The following is a 27591-nucleotide window of genomic DNA, read 5'->3' as shown; positions in this document are numbered from 1 at the left end:
CCGAAGGGAAGCTGGAGATTGCTAATAGTTATCCAGCTGCCGTTGTCTCTGATCATGAAGCACTTAAGGCCCCGCTCATCTTCACTGCCTCCTCGTAATGAGATCAGAGACGTACAGTGTGTGTGTGTGTGTGTGTGTGTGTGTGTGTGTGTGTGTGTGTGTGTGTGTGTGTGTGTGTGTGTGTGTGTGTGTGTGACTTTAAGTGGTGTGACAAGTAATAGACAGAGATTTTCCAGTCTACAGATTTTGTGCACTAGTCAGGAGATTCTACATTTATTGTGGCTTCATACTTTAAGCATTTATAATACACTATGATGCTTTAATACAAATACATTTATCTTCTTCTACTGTCTGTAGCTGACATGGTCTGGGTACTGAACCACAATACTTGACTGAAAAAGTATTGAATGTCAAATCGAATTCATAATCTTGTCTAGATATTCTTTGGTCAGATAGTTCCTCATTTAAATTTAGAAAATCGGCCTATTAAGTTCTTGCAGTGCTTCCTTGTTTAGACAACATTTGTATATGACTGCTTTTAGCTTATGTTAAATGAAATCAGGTATTTTGTAGGAAAACATGTTTATATTTCTCGATGTAATCTATCAAAAAAGTCACATTTCAGTATTGGTACTGAAACTTAAATAACAATTATTACAGTTATTGTAACAGTTGTTTTCAGGTCTGGGCTGCCAGTTAAGATGCATACCATGAGCTGCGATCGCAACAACCATTAGCATTTATTGTCTGAAACACGCCAGAGCCCAAAATGATGCTGTTTTTTCCAACCAACAATGTAAAATCAAAGATATACAATTTACAACGATGTGACAAATTAAAAAAACAGCAATTTGGAACGGGAGAATATTTGACTTTTTTTTTTTTTTTTTTGATAAATGACTTTAAGCAGGTTAGTATTGAACTTCCAAGATCAATATCTGTGCAGCAGAGTCTAAGATATCCTGCTTTTAGTTTAGTATGTGTCAAGCCCAAAAAAAAAACCCACCACACTTCCCATAATGCAACTTGGTAGTACCTTTCATTAAACCCTGCCTGTCTGGTAAACCCCCTTATATTTCACACTTCGTGCTGCGAGTTTGTTACTTAGTCTGTGTTAAACATTTGACATTGAAATGCTCTTAAATTGATTGAGTGTTTCTTCAGATTATTAATTAATTATGAAAAAGCTTTGATCAACTTTCAGTAGGTTAATTGTTTTAGCACTAGCAGCTTCATTAATGCAAATTTTTAAGCTGCTCTCCTGGCTTCTTGTTGGTGTTGTAATTCTCAGACATGGTTTCTAATTAAATAAGATTAAAAGATTTTAATGAGCACTTAATGTACCACGCCATCTCTCTCCAGCGAGTACTACTTCAGCCTCCACAACCTGGAGCGAGACTTCTTCCTGAGGAGAAAGATGGACGCGCAGGGCTTCCTCCCCATCTCCCTCATCGCCAGCTTCCACAGAGTCCAGGCCCTCACCACCGACATCACCCTCATCATGGAGGTAATATCGCATCATCCGTCGGTTCAATGGTGCGGCTGCACCCTGTAATCCTACGCTGCAGTGTTGCCTCTGGTGATCACTTTAATTTGGTTACACAGTTTTCACTGTTTGGCTCCAGGTTATGTTTCAGGTCTCTTGGGTACACACAGCTCAGAATAACTGGCACCATCAGTTGTGTATTCACTTTAACCTTTTCATCCCATAGTGAGAAAGATGAGGTCAAGACTGAGACGCTCGCTGTGACGGATCCTTGAGAAAAATTGTTGTTGTTTTTTTTAGTGAATTTAACAATCGAAATAATTTTAAATAAACGCTAAGGAAAATAAATTCATTAGATTTTTAAGATACAGTATGCTATGCTATCGCTGCTATGCACACAGTTCATGGCTATGGGAAAATGTATTTGTCCTTGTGTTAATAAATCCTTGTGTCCAGGCTCTGAAGAGCAGCACGGAGGTGGAGCTGGTGGACGACAGGGTTCGCTGTAAAACCGACCCGGAGCGTTGGCCCATCCCTGTCCCTCAAGTCGTGGGTTCCCCTCGAACCGACTTCTCCCAGCTCATCAACTGCCCTGAGTTCGTTCCTCGACAGACCCTCAACCCCACAAACTCTGGTCAGTGTTCACCAGTATTTTAGGAAATAACTGAGCCTTTCTTTTAAAAAAAATAAATAAAAAATAGCAGCTATATATTCATGACCCATTTTTAATGATTTATGTCCTGAGCAGGAACCAGTTGGTTTGGAGCAGGGAAGTCAGTAAAGTGAAACGGATTCATAGTCTATCATTTCTTTTGATCTTATCACGGGACTTGTGGACAATAAAAAATGATATAATATAGAGTATCACCTGCCTTATCCCTTACGTACTTCAGTGTTGTTAGTTAATAATTGCACATTTGTGGACACAAGTGATAAATCCAGGAGTATGACTCAGTGCTTGAAGGATATGTTTATGTCACTTTTGAAACGTGGATATATTAATTGATAATAGAAGCAATCAGAGGTTGTAGCCCTGGTATGAATTAGTAATAAATGTTTACAATTATCTTTGTTATTGATTAATTTGCAGAGTATTTTCTCAACTGATTGGTTGTTTAATCTATATAATCTTGCAAAATAGTAAATAAATAAAAAAGCGGTCCATAAGTCTCCAAAACGTAATTAAGCGTCTTATTTTGTCCGACCAACAGCCTTAAACCCAAAGAGACTCAGTTTGTTTTCTTAGAAAACAAAGAATAGCAGCAAATATTCATTTTTAAAAAGTGTAACCAATGATTTTTTTTGTTGTAATTTTAGCACTTGATCAATGCATTATCAAAATTGTTTTAATATGAATTGTTCCCATCAATATTTTGCCAAACAACTTGTCATTTCAGCTCAAACATTTTACCTCTGGTTCCTGCTGGGCCTCATAAAAACAAACATTTCAGTATATGTAGTAGATATGAGCTGCATGAACTAGTAATTGACCTAAACTTCCCCCCTCTCTCTCTCTCTCTAATCACATTTATTGTTGATCAAATAGAGCGATGCAGAGTCTAAAGCAGTGTTGAGGCTCCAGACTTTAGCACCTTGTTTCCTAAATGAGAGCTGACAGCGTGATGTGTGATTTTATAGCCGTGCTGAAGGTTGTGTTGAGTGTCTGTGTGATGTGTGTCGGGTCTTTTAGCTTCACCGCCTGTAAAGGAGACTCCCCCCGAGTCTGCTGGACCTCAGGACTCGGCTGAGCCCGGCTCCACCAGCCAGGAGTCCGCCACACACGCCGTTAAAGATGCCCCGAAACCGGACCCTGACGCCTGGATCCAGGTGGAGAAACGCCACAAACAGCCCTCTGGAAAGGCAAAGGTACGAAAGGAGAAGGAGGGAAAGAGACACCGGGGACTATTTTGGCATCTTTAGGCCTGTTCCCAAAATGTCGGTGTCTGAAATTAACCATTAAACACAGGAGCTAGTAGGCTAATTATTATTTAATAAAGAAATGCCATGACATCTTATTCTTATTCTTTTCATGTATTTGGATCTCCACTAGCTCCCACCTGGGATCCACACAAAAACAATGACAATAAAAACAAATATAACAATAAGTGAAATGACTGTTCATAGGAAAAGATGGACAGTAGGAACCTGTGTGATATGGGGACTTAGTGTACGGTGGCCCTTCAGGGACAAAAAGTTTTGAGAACAGGAAAGGACCAAAGAGTATCTAGGGAATTTCGGTATTGTGTCTGGAAGTGAGTGGGCAGTGTAGCGGGAAGTTTTCATTCCAGGATGAACAGTCAGCAGTCAACCAGCCCAGAGCCAAAGACTGTTTGCAACTTAAAAATCTTTATTTTAATAAAAAAGAAAACAAAAAAAACTGTCCGAGCATCATATTTCTATCTTTCATCTCCTCCCATCATCACTCCTCTGTTTCTCATTACCTGTCTCCTCCCCTCCACCTGTATCTCTCTGTTGTTGTGTCCTCCATCTTTTGACCGGCAGCATGTCAGTGATGATGTGTGTGTTGTCGGCTCTTCTCCTCCCTCACCGCTCCCACCTGACCACCTCCCCTCTGCAGTTGAGTACTTCCTCCTCTCACCTCACCTTTTCCTCTCCCACTTTCTTCCCCGTGCTTCTCATTTATTGCACGTCTCATATTAGCTGCCATATTTTCTTTTCTTCTCTCACAGGATTTTCATATTTGTCATATTCATTTTCAACCTTGTAACTTCACCTGTTTCAATCATCTGTCTGTTTCCCCTGATGCTCCTTATTATCCCTCAGGTGTAGGGTGAAGTTTAACACTTTGAGTTATATTAAGAGACTAGCACTATCCAAAGTATGACTCTGACCCTTAACTTATATAATATTGTTAGTAGCTGTGAAGAAGATATCACATTACGTCAATGTAAGCGACACAGGCAGCTTTATTTTTGGAACAGTTTTCCATTGTGTGGTGTTTATCCGTGCGGTGTCACGTCAAAAAGCTTTTCCTGTAGAACAGGGCAAGTAATTATTGATAGTTTGATTGTAACTTTTCTGTCTTATAATATGAAATTGTACCAGTGGCCTCCTATCAGGGGAGGATCTCATCTATGAATAAAATAAAGTTTCATTAGTTCAGCGTCAGCGGTAGTTTTCGTAATCTTGATCATTCATATTCTTGCTCCTTCAGGTAACTAAACATAGAAATTGAGAAGTATTACAGTCTGTAAATCATCCAACAAACATGTGTTCAGTTAGTCGCTGAGAAAAGCTTTATTTTTCTGGCACTTTTCAAAATAAAAGTCACTAACCGCTTCTAATTGCTACTATTTGTAGCATGCACATTCCTCTCCAGTTATTTTGGCTTTATTTTAAATAACTTTTGAATATTTTCAGGTGGTAATTTCTAACTAACAACATATATAATTTTGAGTGTTTAATTTAGTGAACAGTGGTTTGATCGGTTCTTGATTAGTAGTTTTGTTTAGAGGTTGTTACAAGCTTGAGGCAGTGTGAAGAAAATAGCAGCGAGCAGTTTCAAGTAATGATATGTCAAGAGTCTTCACATTTGTTTTAGCAGCATTTAGCATCTATTGAATATTCAGCTGTTCAAAAACATCCTCTCATTTCTATCATCCCCTCCTGAAGTTAAATGTACGTCTTCTCTGGTCCTTTCCTCATGGCTGTGTGTTCACTGTGTCGTCCAGGGGGACAGCAAGACACCCCCTCCCAGTCACCAGGCTCCTCCACAGGCCGAGCCCGATCAGGAGGAGCTGGACTTCCTATTCGACGAGGAAATGGAGCAGTTGGCGCCAAGGAAAAACAAGTTCACCGACTGGTCAGACGAGGACGACTCGGACTACGAGCTGGACGACCAAGACGTCAACAAGATCCTCATCGTCACCCAGACCCCTCCTTACCTCCGCAAACACCCCAGCGGCGACCGAACAGGCAACCACGAGTCCCGAGCCAAGATCACCGCCGACCTGGCCAAAGCCATCAATGACGGGCTGTACTACTACGAGCAGGACCTGTGGAAGGGAGAGGAGCAGATCGAGTGCAGCAAGGTAAGAAAAACATGGAGTACAGTGTCTCGAGAATGGAAATTAGAAAAAGAAAATTAACAGTTTGATTTTTACTGACCAATGATGCTTTAGAAAGCTTCCAAAGTTTGGGCTTTAGCTTTTAGTTATGGCTTTTTTTTATGTATTTTCATCCCTACTGGCAATTTCTTCCAACTTATATATCCCAAGTATATCCCTCCTTGGATTGACAGTTAAATAAAAATACTTAATTTTAGGGAACCGTCACAGAGAGGTGAAGAAGAGCACTGACAGTAGCAAAAAGACCACCAGTACTAAAATTTACATACAAAACTCGTGTTTCAAGTCATGTCTGAACAAGCAGGGTTATACATGACGCAAGCACTCACAGAACGGGCAGCAGCTGGTATGTCACAAGATCCTCACAACATTTTCTTCTTTTATTGCAATTTCCACGAAAAGATTGTTGGTAATTTCTATTTCGATACACAAATACAACACGCACAGATGTGGAGTTGTTGGAAACACATGATTAGTGTTTCTTCTTTCCTCCATATAGGAAAGAAGATAAGATAACTTATTTATCTTGGTTAGACTGCAAAATAAGAAATTTATATTCCTTTTGCTTTAAGTTTGTCCTTCCAAAAGGGAAATTTGTCTTTCAGCCAGACGAACTACATGGAGAAAACATAATATATGTCGATATAACATAGGCTGACGAAACAAGATCAGTTTAGTATTTCTGAAACTTTTGATCGGTTAAATACCAGAGTTTGGATTAGAAGCTCAAAGTAAACACCAAAACCCAGAGCTAATGTTGGCATCCAGCTGACCTACAGTCAGTAAACCAGATTGTTCAGGTTGTTTGGCTTTTGCAACATTTGATTCACTTCCTGTTATTGAATCCGCAGCTACTGAATTTTTCAGCTTTATGCAGCTACAGTCACGGTGCCAGTGCGTCACTGTTCACAGTTCAAGACAAAAACACAGTGATTTAACAGCCGAGCTGCTGGACACAATATACACAGCACACTGAGACCCACAGTCTGATGCTTTACTTTTATTTCCCATAAGAAATGTTCTTCATTCTTATTTTACAGTTTGAGACGAAAACATCCCCTGAAAACATGAAGCAACTTTTACAGACATGGGAACACTGACATTTTCCTTTTACTGTTCGCCAGAATTTAAAAAAGGATTTTCTGTAAATTTTATTTGTGGCAGCAGGGGAAATATTTTCTTGAGATAATCTGTAGCTGTTTAATATAAATGTTTATTTTATTAGTGACCTCCTCAGAGACCTATTCAAAGTCTCCTCCTGGACCTCAGTGGACTTGACAAAGATAGAGCAGAATAAACGCACTGATTTCATGAAGCTTGAGTTATATTGGACAGTTCTTTGCTTAGATATAAAAACACTATGTTTTCCACAGATAGGCAGCCATGCTTTTGACCCAAAATGGCCTTTTGTGTGTGTTATGATAACTTGATTTCCAAAAAGTAGACATTTAACACATTGTGTCCTAACTCATTATTTTCTAAGCTAATTTTATAAAATAGTCAGCCATTAAAAAAATATATCGAGGTTCAAAAAAGTTGCACTCTGCTGGTTTTATCTGCAGTTTTTAGGATTCAGAGGCTCTGCGCTGCTGACACTTTGACATAAAGACTTCACGACAGAGCTGTTAAACTTCACACCGTGTATAGTGGGACCAAAATAAACCACTACTTGTACGAGCCTCCAGACTACATGTGTGTCACACAGCTGCTTCCAGAGCTGGCTGACCTGCTTTTTGGAAAAGCTGCGACGTCTGCAGAAGCACTCTCTATAGGTTACACGGCGTTATATGATCTCATTTTATTACAGGTACATGATTATGTAGTAGTATTTTATGCTTCAGGATCAGTGTAGTAGTATGCAGTGTTGTTTAGTGATTCTCAATGACCCATGTGCAGCCACAGACACTTATCCTCCATTATAGCTTTAAAATTCATACTATAAAATAAATTGGCAAATTGAAACACAAAACTTGTATCTCTTTCATCAGCAGTTGAACACATCCCTGTAGCTTTCAAGAAGTGAAAATGGATCAAAACATCCTTTTATTCCTTGAATGTAACTGAAAGTTCAACATTAGTTCAGAAAGTGTGAAGTGGAAGTTGAAAAGAAGGACTTCAAAAAGTTGACCAAAAGTTCACAGTAAAATACATAAATACCATACATGATATTTTATTGTATGTTTTGCATGCTATACTGTATCATCCTCTGAAAAGTCAATTTAACTACGGTTGTGAGAAAAATGTGATTTAGTATAAAAAGAAATGAAATGGAAAGGTCAAATGAAATTGAGTCAATATGTGAAGTCTCAACGGTAAATATCATTCATGCTAATATCATGCTAATGATATTTACACAGTGTAAAAGCTGAAATTGTTCATCCAATCGTGACACTGTTTGAATCCTGAAAAATGCCAACAACTTTCCCTTTTTTTGGTTGTTGACGTTGAGCTTTCAGCACCGTCAGCTCACTCTGGGCTCAAAGGTTGTCAGCAATGTCTCCACATGTGGGAAATGTCACGCCTGAACACACACACTCCAAGGTTAACTGGGCTTTTCTCTCTCTCCCTCTCTCTCCTCCCTCTTACGCTGCTGTGTAAAGTTCAAAGTACGCTGCACAGCTGCTGTGTGTCACACAGGCCTGCAGGGCTGCAGCCGCTGGCGTATCGCGTATTTTTTACCACCATGTTGCACCGTTATCAGTTTATACAGCCTGTAACGTGGCCAGAGAGGTCACATTATTATGTTTTCATATCTGAGTGTGGTGCAGGAATACTTTGATGTGTAATGTTGATTGTTTCATCCTACAGTTTAATTTTTGGACAAAGTTGCATGTGATAATGCAGTAACCGTGTTGACCCTTAGAGACCTGTAAAACTTCTTATCGGTTTGTTTCGAATGACATCATTTTTTAATATTTGTACAACTTTTTTTTTTTTTTCACTTTAAGATAATAAAGATTGTTGTCAGGATTATGTTGTCACAAAACACCTAAAATTAAAACTAGGGATGCAACTGACGATTATTTTCATTACTTATTAATTTTTTTGTCCATAAAATGTAAGAAAATAGTGACAAAATTTAAGTTTTTAAATCTTTAAAAGTCATATATTTGGCTTCTCTTTAATTAAAAATGACTGAAATTATCATTTGATTATTTAAATAGCTGCAGATTAGTTTTTCTTGATTTATTAGATAGATTAATTGACTAATTGCTGCAGTTCAAATCAAAAATATGTATAGGTGAAAACTATAATTTAGGTAGTAGTAGAAGTAAAAGGACAATTAAATGATAAGAGTGAAAAAAAATTAAACTGATGTAAAAATGTAATAAATGTGATAAATTCTTACAAGTTCAAAGCCCAGTGAAATGTGCTTAATTCTCAGCTCATTATAGAAATAAAAATGTAAAACGTGCCAATTTTCTTGTAATTATAATTCAATAATAATATCTTTATTTGATGCCTCAGGTTCGACTTTTGCCTTCTACACTGTAATGTTTCAGGAACATAACTTAACTCACTTGTTTATAAGAAGCTGATCCTCTGCTTTTCTTTTGACTGTTCCTCAGCAGGAAGTGGAGAACTTCAAGAAGCTGAACGTCATCAGTAAAGATGAGTTTGAGACACTCGCCCCCAAAGTGCCCGTTGAGGCGAACCAGGAAGTCCCACCTCCTCCGATGCCAGGTGTGTTGACAGAGCTGCTAGTTTCACACAAGCTGAGCATCCTGTCTGCTGCTTTCTGCAGTTTGAAACACGCCCTCTTTATATTTCTTAAACCTCTGCTTCTGCTGCGGCAGTTTCTGATGGGATTTTGTTTATTTTTGCATAACTAGGGAGCTATTGGTGTATATATAAATAAATAAATAAACTCAGTAATTTTGGCGTCAATCTGGAGCTCAGCATCACATGAATGTTATGTAATCACAACTGTAGGAAAGTAATCGGACGATAATCAATTAGTGTGAATATACATTTTTTGTAAACAATGTGTTCTCAGTGGACGGTGGAGCAGAACTGGCCCGCTCTCTGCCTACGACGGTCCCAGAGTCGCCCAGCTCTCACCAACCCCGAACCCCCAGAACGCCTCGCACCCCCGGACGCCAGGACCCCAACAAGACGCCCCGCTTCTACCCCGTCATGAAGGAGAGCGGCACCATCGATGGGCAGGTGAGGTCTATTTCTCTGTATGGACAGAGATTAATAACAGAGAGAGGATGAGGCTGCTGTCGTTGTACTGAGCACTTCACACGTTTATAAAGGCGATTATTGATTTTCTTATTGTCTATAAACATTATCTATCAGTCATTTTACATCAAACGCCGTTAAACACGGAACTTTCTTGTTAATGGTAAAATAAATATATTCTTACAAATTAACCAAAACAATAAAAACCTGTAGTTTTTGTTCTTCTTAAGATGCTCTGAGCTTCCTATAAGTGAGAAGGAAGCACTCGTTAATGTATGATGACTTCTAGGAGCGTCTTTTTAAAATAAATAATAAACACAAGATGATTAAAAGCCAGAAAATAAGATGATTCTGATACACATAATTATATTTGTCTTTTCAGATGTTCCTCAGATGGTTGCCGTTTTAGTTTTGGATAACTGTATAATTTAACACCTTCAGGCCTCTGACAATAACATGGTTTTTGGTTGAACTGTTAAAGCAGACGTTGCTTCGTTTGAACAGGACACAATCCCAAAACAGCTGTTGTGACTCAGCTCAGTGTTTCTCTCAGGGTTCAAGTGTCCCTTTTCGCTTTTCCCTCCCTTGTTTGTTGTATTCAAATTTTTTTCAGGTCAATGATGAGTATGATGTTGCTTTGGCTTTATGATTTCCATGGTGTTGTAATTTTATTTTTGAGACCATGGTTGATTCCTAACTGTGAAATTTGCTGCGTGATGCAACAGTCAGGGCAGACAATAGTTGCTCAGTTTGCTGATCTGCAGTTCATTCATACATTGATTCCTGTTCAAGGCCTGGTGACTTGTTTGTGCAGTTTCTGTCTTTGCATTTCTTCCTATTCTTAATGTAACCTGAGCTTCTTTTTTGTTGTTGTTGTTGTGCATAGTACGAGAACTGTTTTGCATGTACTGTACATGAACCTGATCCACAGGTAGACGGTGCCTGCCTATTGTCTCTTTTGCATTTTTACAAGGTTACTTTTACCAAAAAGGGTCATGTAACATTTGCAAATACTTCTGTTTGTTTTCACCTGCCGAGAATCAAATGTAGTTTCAAGGCCTCATTTTATATTCCACCACTGAAGCTCAGTTTAGAGCAGGATTTCCTTCAAAATACCGTCTCGATTTGTAATATTTGTGATAATGTAGAGTTATACACATGCTGAGCCCAACTTCTCTCATCTCTCTCTAAAACAAAACAAACCGTACAGACTCAACCAAAGTTTAATCAGTTATCAGGGATCCCCGTGTCCTGTCCTGGTGAGCAGCTTTTTGTAACATATGAATATCATGAATCTTTTGTTGTGATTTTCCGTTCCAGACTCCGAGGAAGAAGAAGACCCGTCACAGCTCCAACCCCCCTCAGGAGGCCCACATCGGCTGGGTGATGGACTCCCGTGAGCACCGACCGCGCTCTGCATCCATCAGGTCCGACTGCTCGTTTCACTCCTTCGTCACTGTTGTTTCAGCTGTGTATATACCTGTACATTCAGGTGACACATACAAAAGAAGTCGTCAATCTGGTCACTTCCTCCATTCACAGTTGACCTTTAATCACTTCACTGTATCATTACACATAAAACAAGATGCTGAAGTGCTTTTCATAGCCTCAAACGGTGACTTGATCCCCTGATCAGGTTACTTTGGAGTCATTTAATATGGAAGTATTCTTCTCTGGCCTATGACCCATCCCTCCAATAAGTTCTGTGTAAATCGGTGCAGTACTTTTTGCATAATCATGCAGACAAATTAACAGACACTCCTGAAAACGCCGTCTCCTTGGCGGATGTATTAAAAACATGGATTTAAAGTTAAAGCACCATTTTGCTCAATTTTTAAACAGCTCCACTTTGTGAAAGTGGTTTCTTAGCATTGTAGTAGAACTATGGCTAATTATTATTTTCTTTATCGCTTATTTTGTCGGTTATTTTTCTGATTAATCAGTTACACATTTAGTGAGAATTTGTGTTAAGAGAGGAAAATGCAAGTTCACAAGTTCATGATAATTTCATCATATTTAATAGATTCAGTTAATTAAAGTGTGTCTTGATTGGAGCGGCATGTCCCTAGTATCAGTGCACAGTGATAAACACTGCTGTAAATGTACCAGAGTTAGCCACAAGGCTGTTGTACATCTGGAGTCCCTGGACAGATGTTAGCTTAAACAATATAATGTTAAAGATGTGTGAATTTTATTCCCCCGGCACTCAAACGATTCTTCGTCCTCTTCCTCCGTCCTCCTGCAGCAGCTCCAACGCCTCTCCATCAGAAGGAGCCCCGCTGTCAGGAAGCTACGGCTGCACCCCCCAGTCTCTGCCCAAGTTCTGGCATCCATCCCACGAGCTGCTGAAGGACAATGGCTTCACCCAGCAGGGGTACCACAAGTACCGCCGACGGTGCCTTAACGGTACGGAACCGAAAAGCTGACATGAACTCTCATGCACACCCACCTGCTCCATAACACCATCACCACTCAACATGGTTTGAGTCTGAAACCGAATTAGTCCAAATCGGAAATGTATTAGTTTCATGTAGATTACTCAGGATCGTGATTAACCTGTCAAGCCCCTGTGTATTGAAGACGTGAATCGATGTTTTTTCAGAGAGGAAACGGTTGGGGATCGGCCAGTCTCAGGAGATGAACACTCTGTTCAGGTTCTGGTCCTTTTTCCTGAGGGACAACTTCAACAGGAAGATGTACGAGGAGTTCAAACAGTATGCTGTGGAGGACGCCAAAGACAACTACAGGTGAGGCGGCCGAATGAGGCTGCTGATTAAACACTGAGCTCCATGCAAACATATTTCGGTACCTGAGACAGGAAATGCAAAGTATTGGTTTAGAAATTCAAACAAACCAAACTGTGGTGAAATGGAGGCCTGGAAACAAGTAAACAGTAAACATGAGTTGATCTCGTTTGTCTATTAAAGCCACACCCTCAGGCCCTGAAGCCTCTTTTAGCGTCTTCCTCCCTGTCTTACTTACTGGTGACAGTTGATCTTAATAAAGATATTTACTACGTCTGCAACCAACAGTTATTTTTCCATTAACTGTTAAGTTTATTGAAAAATTACCTCAAGTGTCAGAAGCTCATTGCCGTCAACCATAGACAAAAAACAGATATTTTCCTTGTAATTATGTCAGTTGAGTATATTATCTGTTATAGTAAAACGAAAGCTAATTCGTACTCACAAGATCTTTATCTGTAGATCTGTAGCTGCAGGAACTGATGTTTTAGCTTGTTGCACTAGTCAAGACAATTAAATGGTGGTTCACAGAGTTTTAGCTAAATGCTAATGGGTGTGTTTTTGTATTGTGAGTGTATTAACTCATCAGTGAGTTGTTCAAAGGAGCGATATCATCCTTTTTATCACATTTATTTTACATACAACAACTCATGAGATCAGTTGATATAATTATTGTATAACCTAAAATATTAAGTGATCAGTCCAAATGCAGCCTGTGACAGTTTCTTTTGATTGTATCTCCATGGAAACAAGTTTGGTTTACTTTCTGCAAACATTTGAAAAGCAAACATTGATGCATCTGTGTTTTTGAGTGGAGGATTGACAACAAGTAGGTCACGAGGAAGTGATTTTAAAATGGATGGTGTTAGTTCTGTTTTCTTACATGACAATGATTACGGTGCATTTGTTGATTAATATTTCTGTTGGTGAATGCAGTGCTCGCTCCGGAGCAGCAGAGTTTGACGGCCATTATTCGACAGCAGAGGGTTAACTGTTTGCACCACTCTTTGCCAGAAGCACCTTCACACACCTGCCAAACCCACATTCTTCTTATGTGTGTCTAAAGAAGTGGGCGGCTCAGCCCTGCATGTTGCAGTTGGGAGTGAGTGTAGTTTCAGGGTGTGTGAGCAGATGTTTAATCAACCCCATCAGCTGTTTATGCAGCAGCTCGCTTTGACTTCATTTAATCAAAAACAGGTCAACTCGTCGGTCTGGTTCCTCCGTCAGCGACATGATCATAATCCCTGAGACAAAGCTGCTTCTGTGCAAAATGTTGGGAGACGTTTGTCGGAAAGTGGCTGGTTCACTGAAGATCAGTTTACAGTGCAGCAATTACATCACACGACATCCTGTCCGTGTAAATATATATAAGTGTCCAGAAGCCAGATTTGAAGCCAGAGTGTCATTTGTGTACTTGTTAGTGAGGTCAGAGTGCAGGTAAATATTTGTGTTTCCCCTGCAGATATGGACTGGAATGTCTCTTCAGATACTACAGCTACGGTTTGGAGAAGAGATTCAGGTTAGAGCTGTTCAAGGACTTTCAAGAAGAGACCCTCAAGGACTTTGAGAAAGGTAATTAACATCATAAAGTAACCAAACTGTCCCAAACTTCACCGCCCACTTTCACTGGTTTACCAGGATTTTCAGAATAAAATCACATAGCACTTTATTTGTTATTTTTTCCCAATTCAACAAAACATTGTTGACAATACAAACAACAGCAACAACAGAAAAAGAAAAAATACAACTCCTCATGTTGAGATTAACAAATAGTTTATATATAGTAGTAATATAACAGATATATATATATATATATATATATATATATATATATGTAGTACAATTAAAATTACTGAAGACAGGTAATTAATAACTGCTTTATAAGATGAGTCATAGTAAACAAAGACATTAATTGAAATAATAATATAATAATAATATAATAATAATAATATATCTGTTTACAACTACATTACAGTCTGTTATAAAGTATCTTATAAATGCTAAATAGGGTTAGGGTTAAAATAAAAACAAGTGTTTAATGTCCTGTAAACCTGCTTCACCCGACTTTAAAGTGCACTTTGCAGAGTCTCACCCCTCTGAGCTGTGAATGTGTAGTTGTGTGAAAAGAGGAAAAACAGGATTAAAGTCGATTTCTCAACCCATTCCACCGCTGTGAGTGACTCAGTGGAGCAGAATGGAGCGCTGCCAGAAATGGCCTCAGCCACTTATTTCCAGCTGATTTATTTTGGTGTTCAGTAAAACGTTTCCCATTCGAACCCCCACAGACTGGAGATCTGTCAGAGAGGTTTTAGTGCAGACGTTAACAAGACTTACCACCACCACATACTGCACTAATGAGTCATAAGCTGCTATGCTAATGGACTTATTAATTTGAATAGTTCATGGATTCATTGTGAAATGCAATCATTCCTAAATTTTTGGTGTTCTTGTGTTGAATTTCCCTCTCTGAAATTTTCATAAACTAAAGAGAAACAACACAATGTTGATAATGTACATCTGTTATTTAAAAAGTGGTGTGATCTGAAACGCTCGCATTGAAACAGTGAATCAGTCCTGATCCGTCCTGTTTCCTCCTCCTCCAGGTCAGTTGTATGGACTGGAGAAGTTCTGGGCCTTCTTGAAGTATTCAAAGATGAAGAACCAGCCCATAGACCCGAAGCTGCAGGAACACCTCTCCCAATTCAAGAACCTGGAGGACTTCAGGGTGGTGGTGAGTGTCCAGTGAATTAGACAAGCTGATGGTTTTTAAAAGGCTGCCGTGTGTTAAGCATGTCTGAGTCTGTTGACTCAATGTCTCAGTTATCACTAATATGATTTTAGGTGGAAATTAAAGCCTCGTATCTCCAAACTCTCCCAACATGTAATGAACAAACGTACTTGTGTTTTCTTTCTGAGTTAATTCTACTTGTTTTTTGGACTCAAGAAAAATATTACTACTAAAACGAGGTCCAGACATGTGAACACCATCCTGTAACGGAGGGAGAATAAAATAAGAGATTGAGGCTCTAATTTACAGTATTAATCGCTCAGGTCAGTGAAAGATAAATCTTAAATCTTTTTTGTCAGTAATGACAGAATCATAGAGGAAAGGTTTTTGATAATTGACATAATTGTAACTGTATACGTTTACAGTAAAGTAAATATGTTTGGGCTCAAGTGAATGAGCTGCATTTCTCAACATATGAGATGTTGACAATAGATTATAATGAAAAGTGAAAGTGAAAGTTGAGATTCCTTTGTCTAATAACCAGGTTGAGCTGCTACTAAATTAGTTCATATGACACTGCTCATGTTATGCAACTTCCTGCTGGTTCTGAGGGGTTTTTTTGTTTGTTTGTTTCACCCTATCCTCTCACACTGTCAACTTAAATATTACATATCATTTAGTTTTATGAGTAATTTTAAACAAAATCAAAATATTATTACACTGTCTCATTTACTTACAGTAGGCCCACATGTTTGTGGATCACTGGATTTAATTACTGTATTAATGGTATTACTCCTTACAGATGCCCTGTGGAGTGTTCTTGTAAACAAACAAACAAACAAACTTTGTTTACATTCACTGTGTCTCAACAAAAGGCATTGTGTGCATCTTTGACAAGGAGCCGCCTTTAGTGCTGCTTATGGTCTAAAACTCCACCGGGAACCTTTATCGTGTCTGACTGTGATTGTAGTAGATTATTGATCCTGATTACTTACTGATGTGGAATTTAAACAAACAAAACGTTGTGCTGCATAGAGCCATGTGTGAGCGAGAGGTGTGGGATGTCCACATTAAACAAGTGTGTCCCAGAGAGCTGTGATAAACCTCCATGTTTCTTAATGTACACTTAGACACTGGCAGTTAATGGAAGTACGTCACACAAGTAGGTACCATGTGTGGGGACGCGGACAGACCCGCTGTTATTATTGTGTCCTTGTTTGATGATAATTCTGACCTTTGACCTCTGTATCCGCAGCCACCAATGGGAGAGGAGGGAGGCAGGAGAAGACGTCACTCATCCTCGGCTGGGGATGAAGGGAGGCGTCGACGACATCCTTCCAACACTACCTCAAAGCCCACACAGGCCTCCAAATCCTCCAGCGCCAGCGCTGCCGCCGCCGCCGCTCAACCTGCTGCCGCTGCCAACGCCGCTGCACAGAAACAACCCAAAGAAAACACCCAGAAACCAGCAGCAGGAGCAGCCGCACAGGCCAAGAAGATGGATACCGGAGCCGGGAAGAAGGAAAGTGTTGCACCAAATAAATGAAAGCTCCCTCACTGAGGTGTGGGTTTGGATAGAAGAGATGCAGAGCGAGGCGGCAGCAGCTCTGAGCTCAGCGTTCGCTCTTTTCAGCGGCAAACTGTTTGGGTATGAAGAGAGACTGAGCGTGGTTGACTTAATTTGATTGTTTTTATCAGTGCATTTCATTTAAAGCAAGCATAGGCAGTGAGCTTGAATCTGTGCGCCTGACAGCTCATAATGTTTACAAAAAAAAAAAAAAAATGCATTCCCTGCATTTTGCCTTTTGTTTCTCTCAGATGCCAAAACTCTTTTCAACAAGTTTGTTGATCTCCACAATATGTCAACCGCTCTGGTCTGTAAAGAGCTTTTGAACTGTGATTCTAGTTTGCCAAGATAAGACATACTGCAGATAGTCTTGTGTGCCTTAATCTGATTCACCAGGACGACTGGAGGGCGAGGAGTGACAAAATAGTCCAAATTCCGCTTTTTAAAGTCTTCCCAACTGATTCTTCGGGGTTTGAATGTGTTTAAAACTGACACCACTCGCAGTTTTTTTTTTTTTATTTTATTTTTTTCTTTTTTGTCTTGAGACATATATGTCTTTTGTTTTCATCATGACAATCAAAGTTGACAGTTGCAGTCATAAATTTGTGAAGGACTGACCCCCTGAGGCTGCTGCTTCGTAACAGATGTGCCCTGATGTTTCTTAGTCTGACTGACAGGCATCACAGCTGAACTATCATGTTGGTTTTTAATTAAAACCAGGAAAATCTATCTGGGAAGCTTTACATTAAGTCCCGTTTTACACCCAGAGGTAGTATAATTTATTGTTTTATTTTTGTTTTTATTTTTCCATTTACTTGATTGATGGAATAGTCTTAGGTAATCAGTGCAGTTTTAAATGGCTTTTGCTATTGAATATGATAAAAAAAATGTTTCTGCTGGAATTATGGGTGTGCGCTAGCATCATAAAACTACAGTATATTTTAGTTTACTTCATATTATGTTTGAGGCTTGGTGCTCTAGAGCACTTTAATTGTTAACTTTCCTTTACTTCATCAGTGGACTTAAGAGGTTTTAGAGTTGAATTTAAAGAAAAAAAAATGTAAATACTATAAAAAATCATTTGCTATTCAATTATCGTTTTGATTTTAAGAAGTGATTTGTTTTATCGGTAATGTGGTTTTTGAGTGTGTTTTAGGCTAAAGCAGTGCATGTTAATGAATTGTAAAATGCAAAAAAATATAAAATAACAGTTGATTGTATTAAGTTGTGTTTGTGTGATCTGTTCTACTCTTAGTTAGCTCCCTCTACAGATTTCCACCTCCTCCACCTTTTGATATTCTCTGGTGTTGGTGAGGCAGTCATCGAGCCTGATCAGCAGGTTTTTGTTCCCAGCAACAGTGAAATTCATCAGCTGTCATCACCCCAATTCAAACTGTCTGATGATCAGCTGTAAATCTAAAGTGAGATTTGTTCCACCAAGTGCATTTCACTACTTATCATCTCTAACGGTGTAAGCAAGCAGTTAGGAGGAAGTGTTTACATAAAGTGTGCAAATAGCAGATAACGGCTGAATGAAAAGGACAACACAGGTGAAGAGAGGTAAAAGTGAGCATAAAAGCAAGAACAAACAATAATATAGCATTCAAGAAAAACATTTGTGATCATAATATTGTTTTTATAAAGAAGAAAATGGCTTTAGTTGTATTAGAAATGTGTATTTTTGCCTGAAAATGCTTCTTACATGATCATATTTTCACACTATTAAAACATGACATGAACAGGTGAATAAACAAGGTAAACCATTCAATAAATATTTTAATAGGGTTGGGTTATTTTAGTTTTATTGTATTTTAGTGGCTGTTTTTACGCTACGGGTCCTGTTGGAGGGACAAAATTCATCAAGATTTCGGTTTCAACCAACTCAACAGTGGTAGGCGGGTGCCTTGCTGCCTTGGTGTGTTCCTCGTAATTATCATTTTTAAAATGCTGTGGCTCAAAAGAGGACTTCTTGAACTGTGATGTGCTGTAACCTGTAACAGTAGATGTTGTACCGGGTGAATTTTGGTTTAAAATTTCAGAGAAGCAAAGTTTTAAAATATGTATCAACCTTGGAAATAGTTATTTTATATTTTCTGGTTTCATCTCTTTGAAGCTTTATGACACTTTTTGATCGTTTTGCGTCATTGTTGTTCTGTGATAGTAAATGGGTTTTTGGACCGTTGGTCAGACATTTAAAACGTCGATTTGGACGCTGGGAACTAGTGACTTGGTGACATTCTTTAGACAAAACGATTAACTGATTAATCGACAAAACAAGCTGTAGAATGATCGATGATTAAAATAATCGTTCCTTGCGGTCCTATATTTAACATACGATGGCTAGCTTAAGTATGCGTACCAGAACGCAATGTGACAAGACCAAACGCTGCTCAACTAGTGGTTCCGTTCTTTCGACAGGTCGTGAACGCAGCATCAGTCCAGGGGCGGGTAGGCGCTAACTGTGCAGTATGGCGGACGATGGAGACAGTTCGAGCGGACCAGTTGACACAAGCGGCGGGCAGGGGGCAGCGGATGAGTCGGACGGGCTCGGCCTTGGCGGGATGTTGCTGAATATTAGTATTTTGGTTCTGGTGGTGGCGGTCTGTCTGGTGGTGTACCGGCGGTGGGGCAGGCGGCTCGGCGCCGACGCGGCCCAGGGCGACGAGGCCTCGGCTCTTCCCAAGATGAGGAGACGGGACTTCACTCTGGAGCAGCTGCGGGAGTACGACGGACTCCAGAACCCCCGCATCCTGATGGCTGTCAACATGAAAATTTTCGACGTGACCAGCGGCAAAAAGTTTTACGGGAAAGGTGAGCTGGCAGTCTGTAGAACAGGACCTGACAATCGAGTGACTTAGCTGACATGTCCTGCTTGGGGTGAGTTGTCCCGAGTCAAAAATTTGGGCGCAAACCGTTGAGGTTAGCTTAGCTGTATCTTTGGCTTTGTCTGTGCTTTTGAATGGGATGCTAGCTGTCAGCTAACTAGCACAGCTGTTATGAGGGGAAGGAGGGTCGCAACTGTTGTGATGATGTTTGAACATGTCTAGACTTGATATTTATGTGGACTGAACCTGTGAAACTTTTTGGTCAAGTTAAAGCTGGTTTGCAAGGTTTTAACCAGCTAGCCTGCTAACGCTAGCCTGTTAGCTTGTTGACGTGCACACAGACACACTGCACTGTCTGGCTGTCTGGTCTAGAAGCGCCGCTTGTTTACAGTGATGGGACTCACCATGCATGGGTATTGGTAACTGTGCACGGAGATTTTAACATTAAATGCCATATGTCTCTGTATATTTGTTATTCTAAAGGGTATTTTCTTGCAGAAAAGACGTGTTTTTAGCACCTGGGGTCACTGTGTATTCTGCTGTGCAGAGTTAAACAGACAACTGCAGCTCTGGGATGAGAATAACGTTTGTGAACAAATATGACAAACAAATATTATATTGCTTTACTTTTAGAAATTATGTCTGAAGCCTCATAAGTCTTCTTAATATGTCCTCTTGTCTTTGAAAAGCAAGGCTAGCCTGCTACTGCACATTTTCTGTGACCTGGCTGACTCACAAATCACCTCTGTAATAAACTATAATTATTCAAACACACTCCCAGGAGACTCGTGTGTCACGTCTGCTATCCCACACCGCCAGCACCCAGCCAAGTAGGCCTGAATCTGTCCAGCTCTCCAAATTATGACACATAGACTCAGAGCCACGCTGGAGTTGGCAGGATCATATCTTAAATTGTCTAGCTGGTGTTCATCACATCTGAGTTAGTGCTGGGACAGAAGACAGAGTCCTCTATGACTTGTTTGAAGAAAAATTTTAAATATTTTCTGTGTTCAGCTTTTGGCAAGCGAGGATTTGCTGCTTTCCTCTGTTTCATGTCATTATGAATGGAAAACCTTTGGGTTTTTCACAAGACAAGCAGCTGAAACGGGCATTTGTTGACAGTTATAGACCCCAGTATTAACCATTAATGAAAGTACTTGTTAGCTGCAGCCCTGTACTGCTGGTTATAGGGGAGTCCAGCTGGCTGGAGTTGCCATTTACAGCTGACACACTCAAGTTTTTCAGACATTATCCAGGCATAATTCTGGCTCTTCTTTTGTTGTGAGTGATTCAGGACATAAAAAAACAATATCATTCTAATAATAGGCCCTAAGACAAAAATATCAGTTTGTTGCCTTGTTCTCAGGCTTACCGTAAAATAGGATTAGCAGTTTTATCTATAAAATGCTCGTTCGTCTAGTTGTGCAAGGTAAAAGCACATCTAATCTTGGAGGTGATAAGGCGCCTTTGCTTCATGGACTCTTTAACAGTGCTTTGAACACTGGACTGAGTTTTATTTTTTTGCTCCGGCTTTCTGTTGCACAATTAAAAGCAGAAAACCTGAGGGCCTGCAGAGCGTTCACATGCTGGTCAGATGTTGTTCCTGTTGGAAGATGATGAACGATTTAAAGGACTTCATGGCATGCCCGGGGCGTTGTTAGACTGAATATCACCAGTGCCTTTGAAGGGATATTAAACGATATCATTCAGATAACTAGAAATTTCCTGAATATGAAAGATATTCAATATCCTCTACTTGAAAATTCGAAATCATGAAGATATTTAAAGTATTTTTACTGAATTGTTATTGGTAGAAGTTGCATGACAGGACAGAACAGCAACAAGTGCTGGGCAATACTGAACAAAAACAATATTTGTAGCTGAATATCTTTAATGTTGATCATGTGATGATACTTTAGCTAAAGCTTTAGACTTTGAGAAGAAATTTTACTCCTAAAAACAATGCAGACATATAGCGACACTGATAAATCTGCCTGTTTTGACATAGATTTTGTCATCATTCTTTTCCGCATCGGAGACAGAAATACCAATAAAGAATTATTTTCATTATAGATTCATTTTTGGTCTGTAAAACGCCTGAAAACAGAAAATGACTGAAAATTATTTCCATGAGCTCAAGATCATGTCTTGTTTTTGTTCAAAACCCAGAGAGAATCTGTTCACTATAATGTAAGACAATGAAAATCAGCATGTTTCTCACTATACAACAGCCTGCTCGATACATATCTTGATCATACTTCATGCATTTATCTATTTCATTGTTATCCATTTATTTATTTTTACATATTTATGGTGCATTTTAAGCCTTTGCTGTGGACAGACAGTGGAGAGATGAGAGGAAATGAGGCGATGAAGGAAGCAGAAAAGGTCTCCAGCCGGATGTTATGGCTCATGGTCCTCTGCGTCTTCACCCCTAAACTATGAGAGCGCCAGTGTTTTATGAGTTTATGTAGAAAAACAACATTGTAATGGCAGAAATATTGTTGTTGGATTATTTCTAACTCTCAAATATGGATATAAGCATCAAAAGTTCAGCATCACTCAACCTTTATTAAGAAACAATGAGTCGTAATGTGTTTTGATCATCAAAGTGGTTGGCAGTTTAATTCTGTGATGACAGGCTAATAGATCAATCGACTAATCATTGCAGCTCTAATTTAACTCTAATGGAGTCTTTAATACCAGCCAGAGGCAGTGTTACGATTACAGGAATCCCAGACCACATCACATTTCACATTATATCATGTTAATATATCTTCCATCTCTGATAACAACAGCGTACTGATGCAGGGTTCTGCTAAGTCACTGTCAACACAACGATCCCTCTTCAGAAAAAGAAGAGCATGTCTGATATTTCCTGGAGCCAGGAGTCGCTGCATCTGTGAACTCACTGCATCTGCACTGTATTCAAGTGGTTTACTCATTGGCAGCTCTGGGAGGCTTTTAATGTGAAGCAGGAGCAGCAGTCACATGACGTAGATTTGACTTAATAGGTTAAGGGTTAACTTGTTGCTTGGCTGGAAAAGGTATTTGTACAGTTTTAACACTTTTTTCTCGGTCGATCAGTTTAAAAGCTTAAAAGAAGCGACACTGAGCCCAAACCAGGGCAGGAAGCTGACCTGTGTATCCGCTGGCGCCTGACCGGTTTATCCCAGAACTCACAGCATGTTTAGAATAGTGAAGAGTCTCAGTCAGAATGATTGTTAAACTGTGGAAGTGAATAGTAAAGTAAGAAACTTCTCTGCTATACATTCATTCATCCTGACTTTGTGTTTGTTTCTCAGATGGTCCTTACGGCATTTTCGCGGGCCGGGATGCTTCAAGAGGCCTGGCCACCTTCTGCCTGGAGAAAGACGCCCTGCGGGACGAGTACGACGATTTGTCAGACCTCAACGCTGTACAGATGGAGAGCGTGAGGGAGTGGGAGATGCAGTTCATGGGTAAGATGGTTTTCTGATGCTTGTAAAGAAAATGTTCCTGAGATATTGATTTGTCTCGGATGACACAGATGCATCAGTCGTGTTTATGGTCCGTCCCACAGAGCCTCTCTCTGCATCTCTGCATATTTAGTCAGGTCAGACTGAGAATCAGAAACACAAAAACAAGATCAAACCGACTGCGTTTTTCTTTAGTGTTTTTGCTTGTAAACCTCTCCAAGGGCATCCACTGCTTCAGTATGTTGTATTACATTTGGAACATGATTTTTATGATTAAATTAGGTTCATTTAAAGGAGTACAAAAGAAGCGTTTGTGCTTTGGCACAACTATCCTTCAGTTTGCATTGCATCTGAATGTATTTTTAGTTTTACTTCATATTCAGAATCAAATCTTCTTGTAGATGAAATAAAACACTATTCTGGTGACCTGTAGGCCTGCAACTACCAGCCATTTTCATTGATTGATATCGATTAATCTGACAATTATTTTTTCAATCAATCAACTTTTGTTTGGCCTGTATAACGTCAGAACAGTTAAACAGTTAAAAATGTCCGTCACGTCTAGTGCGTGATTAGTGTTTTATAGTGTCCAAGCCACAGACCAAAACCAAAAGATATTCAAAGTAATATAATGTTAAGACAAAGAAAAGCAACAAATTTCCACATTTGAAAAGGTCAACAAGAGAATGTTTGATTTTTTTTACTGTAATGCATTTTACTTGTTTGTTTCTTTATTTGCACAGCACAAAGCAGGAAGATAAAAAAGTTTTCCTAAAGCCAAAAGTGGCATCCCTCAAATAACTTGTTTTGTTCTAACAAGAGCTGAAATGATTAGTCAATTAATCGATTAGTTGATCAACAGAAAAGTGATTGCCACCTGTTTTTATAACTGATGACTCATTTCAGTTATTTGTCAGGCACAAATATACCAAATGTTTTCTATTTCCTGCTTCTTAATTGTGTGGATTTCTTTACTTTATGTGATAGTAAACAAAGATTTCACTTTGGGCTTAAAGAAGTAGTGACTGAAATGTTTCTTTTTTTTTTCTGGTATTTTATAGATTAAAGGATTGGTTGAGGAAAGCGTCAGAAGATTAAGCAAATAATTGGTCGTTACTATCAGATCTTAAGAAAAGCAGAAAATATTCACATTTGAACCATGAAAACGGTGCATATCCATCCATCATCAAAATAGTTCTGTTAATCGACTGATAATTTCTGCTCCATAAAAAGGTTCTTACTTGAATGTGCTGGTGAACCAAACTATGGAGTGCATTTGTGACAAACATGCAATAAACCCAAACTAAAAATATCTCCTGCCACCACATCTGCTGAGGAACAGTTACAACAGGAAACAATGAAACTGGACGGAAACAAAGGCCCTCGCTTCACCCCTTGTATTTTGTTTTGCCACATCACTCATGTCACAATCCAAGGATTTTCTGTACCCGTGTTAAACGTAACATGGGTTTAAGTTCTAATGTAGTCTGTAATTTTAAAATGTGCTTTACCTCAAATGCAGTGTTTGATTTCAAAGTCAAGTGTCTTTTTTTTTTTTTTAGTCTCGAGTGTCTAATTTTGGACTGAAACATCTAAGTAATGTCAGGCCTCTGCTTTTTAAATAAGAGTCTACAGGACACAACATGTACAGTTGATGCAAATGTCAATGTAAAGCTGGACAGGGCAGCTTTGAAAGTTGGCAGCTCCAAATGGTGACTGATGAAATTATATAAGAAGACGTCAGTAAATTACTGGCAGCATCTTGTTCATCACTCTGGTCACTGCTCTGAGAGTCCAGCGTTTTCTCTGATGTTCAGTGGAAAACACATTGATCTCAGTTAGTGAACAGCTGTTTGTCAATCAACAGAAAATTAATCAGCAGATTTTTATTAATTAATTAATTAATTAATTAACTTTATTTTACTTACCTTTTTGTTTGGCCACGTTCTGCAATACTTTCTGTTGCGTACATGCTTCTAAATACATTTTACAATTCGCACACGTCTATTTTTAGTCGCAGGAAAAGGCTTGCACTGTCAAGCCCTGGATTGTTTTTGCAACAAAACAATAAATCATTTTGGCTATAAAATGTCAGAAAATAGTGAAAAATGTGCATCAGTTTCCCAAAGCTGATGTTTTAAATAGCTTGTATTATATCTGACCTGCAGCCCCAAACCCAAAGACATTCCCTTTACCATCATATTGGTTAAGCTAAACAGATTAGTTGATTAATTGAAAAGTCGGTTGATAGAAGATTATACAACAACAATTTTGTCGAGTTTAATCGAGTAACCGTTTTTCATTTTTCCAATCAAAAATGACAGAAAAAACACTGTTATTTGCTGCTTTTATTTTTTTGTTTATTCATTATATGTTGAATTGTAAATATTTTATTGACCAAAATATTTTTTTCAAGAAAATAATTGGCTAATTAACTGATAATGAAAATAATGGTTAGTTACGGTCCTCAGTGCAGGAGAAGACACGGCAAAGCAGCAAATGAAGCTAAAATCAATTCAACTGACATTTTGGCTTGAAAATAACTTGAATGAATCGATCGTTCAAATAATTTGAATATTTAAGGTTTTAGACTGTTTTTAGATTTAGAGTTTTAGACTTTGACCACTGAGCAACTATGAATGTCATATTTTTACATTAATAGCTGCCTGAAATAAATTTTCGGTCATTGACAAAATGATTTAAGGACTGATTGTTTCATCTCTAAAATAATTGTCGATGCAGCTCTGTAAGGTTGTTGCTCCTGCTGAAGCTGGTCTTTGTGCTCGCATCTTTTTAATGCAACATTTTGCCGATGTCTTCCAGAAAAATACGATTACGTCGGGAGGTTGCTGAAGCCCGGAGACGAACCATCGGAGTACACGGACGAGGAGGACATCAAGGACCACCTGAAACACGACTGAGCGGTTCCATCACACCGACCAAAGCCAGGAGCCCCAAACAGCTGCGACAGACCGCCCCAGACCCCCCAGACCACCTCCTCCTCCTGCCCCATCGATCTACCTGCCACTCTCTTTGCCTGCCCCACTCCCCAAAAACTCTTCACCTCCTGAGTCTGTACGGTGCCGTGGCTGTTCTGGAAGGACGGGACTCAAGTCTCAACGCCCAGACCTCCCTCCCTCTTCATCCTACAATGATGACCACCAACAGAAAGCAATTGGAAACCTTCGACGAGGGGCTTTTTTAATGACAGCAAACACGTCTGGGGGGAGAGCGGTTGTGCCATTAGATGTATTTGAAACAAAATCACAAAATATGTAGGGGGAAGGGAAGGGGATACGTGTGGTCATTGTGGTCGCCGCTGAGCGCTGGGTGGAGGTTGGTCGGAGTTAGTCAGAAACGCACTGGTCAAAGATGATCAGTGGATCGGGATGGGGAAACAGATTTCTCTCTTTTTATCTGTGGTTTAGTCACATTGCAACTGAAACTGCTTCAGCTTTGGACAGCTTATCTATCAATCAATCATTTCTGTTTCTTTTTTTTTTTTTTCTTTTTGGTTCAATCATCCCCCCTTGTTGAGAGGGCAGTGCTGTGGCCTAACCAAAGGTAATTGGCAGGGCGTTGCATTTTCCTGTTGTGTTTGTAGTGTATGCACTACTAGTTTTCTTTGTTTGTCACCATGTGATTGTATTTGTTGAGTAGCATAGAGAGAGAGAGAGAGAGAGAGGCTGAGACGGAAGGCTTTTTTTTCTTTTCTTTTTTCTTTTTCTTTTCTTTTATTATTTTTTTTCTTTGTTTTTTTGGATGGGTTTGGGGGGGGGTCAAAGGTCCTTGCCATATGAAACCTGTTTTGAATCACATCAGATGGACTGAATCACTGATCGGGAATACAAAGGGAAGGTGATAAGGCAGTCCTAATCAATCGACTCAATTGTTTACATGCCTCACAAGCCAGCTGCAAGTCTGTAGATTCCCCTGAAAATGGTCCAAGTATTAATTGTGCCTTATTTTGTTTGTTGTGTCAGTCCTGACAGGTCTAACAGAGGAGGTGAGCGAAGGGATGGAGGTGTTGGTTTTTCCTAGACTCAGTGCCCCAGACTTTAAAGAAGGCATATGTTCTGGCAGTCGTCCACACACAGACTGTAATATTTCCCCACTTCACAAACTTTGTAAATAGACCGTATGAATTACTCAGTGTTACTGCCATATTTATGTAGATGATGAACTCCATATACGTATAATGCTATGTCGTATTGGCCAAAACCCCCATGGTTTGTGTGGTTTTTTTTTTTGTTTCTGTTTTGTTTTGTTTTGTTTTGTTTTTCTTTTTGTTTTGTTTTTTTGTTTTTCCTTTCAGTTCTGAACTTATTTTTAAATGTGTGAATTTCCAAAAAAAAAAAAAAAAAAAAGGAGTGTTGCAAAGTGCTGCAGGGCGGGACCGGGAGCTGTTCTTGCGAATTTTTTTCGGAGACGTTGCTTATCCTGTAAATATATCTATCATTTTATTAAAGCATGTGCAACAACCAAGTGAGCTATGCCGAATTCCCACCAC

At 39.3% G+C, this 27591-nt stretch overlaps 2 protein-coding genes across 5 annotated transcripts in view; both read left to right on the top strand.

The window, feature by feature from the left end:
* The window catches only part of LOC111225674 (la-related protein 1B-like), a 30247-nt gene extending 12241 nt beyond the window's left edge, over positions 1 to 18006 (top strand). For all 4 annotated transcript variants that reach the window (XM_022750690.1, XM_022750688.1, XM_022750689.1 and 1 more), the window contains 12 exons: positions 1363 to 1507; positions 1943 to 2120; positions 3177 to 3352; positions 5179 to 5538; positions 9144 to 9258; positions 9572 to 9741; positions 11080 to 11186; positions 12005 to 12165; positions 12362 to 12506; positions 13966 to 14075; positions 15107 to 15234; positions 16487 to 18006. In XM_022750690.1, coding sequence (XP_022606411.1) covers positions 1363 to 1507; positions 1943 to 2120; positions 3177 to 3352; positions 5179 to 5538; positions 9144 to 9258; positions 9572 to 9741; positions 11080 to 11186; positions 12005 to 12165; positions 12362 to 12506; positions 13966 to 14075; positions 15107 to 15234; positions 16487 to 16777 — 2086 coding nt within the window. In that variant the 3' untranslated portion in view covers positions 16778 to 18006. The remainder of the gene's footprint in view (positions 1 to 1362; positions 1508 to 1942; positions 2121 to 3176; positions 3353 to 5178; positions 5539 to 9143; positions 9259 to 9571; positions 9742 to 11079; positions 11187 to 12004; positions 12166 to 12361; positions 12507 to 13965; positions 14076 to 15106; positions 15235 to 16486) is intronic.
* Positions 18007 to 19258: 1252 nt separating this feature from the next.
* Positions 19259 to 27382, top strand: pgrmc2 (progesterone receptor membrane component 2). Its single transcript, XM_022750693.1, has 3 exons — positions 19259 to 19609; positions 22929 to 23084; positions 25905 to 27382. Exons 1-3 carry the CDS (start codon positions 19267 to 19269, stop codon positions 26000 to 26002), a joined length of 597 nt encoding a protein of 198 aa, XP_022606414.1. The 5' UTR covers positions 19259 to 19266; the 3' UTR covers positions 26003 to 27382.
* The last annotated feature ends 209 nt before the right edge of the window (positions 27383 to 27591 follow it).

The sequence above is a fragment of the Seriola dumerili genome, unplaced genomic scaffold (assembly GCF_002260705.1).
Source record: "Seriola dumerili isolate Sdu_G_001 unplaced genomic scaffold, Sdu_1.0 BDQW01000149.1, whole genome shotgun sequence".
In the NCBI taxonomy this organism is placed as follows: Eukaryota; Metazoa; Chordata; class Actinopteri; order Carangiformes; family Carangidae; genus Seriola; species Seriola dumerili.
Note: the sequence above shows the minus strand (reverse complement) of the source record. Positions and strands in the feature narration are given on the sequence as shown.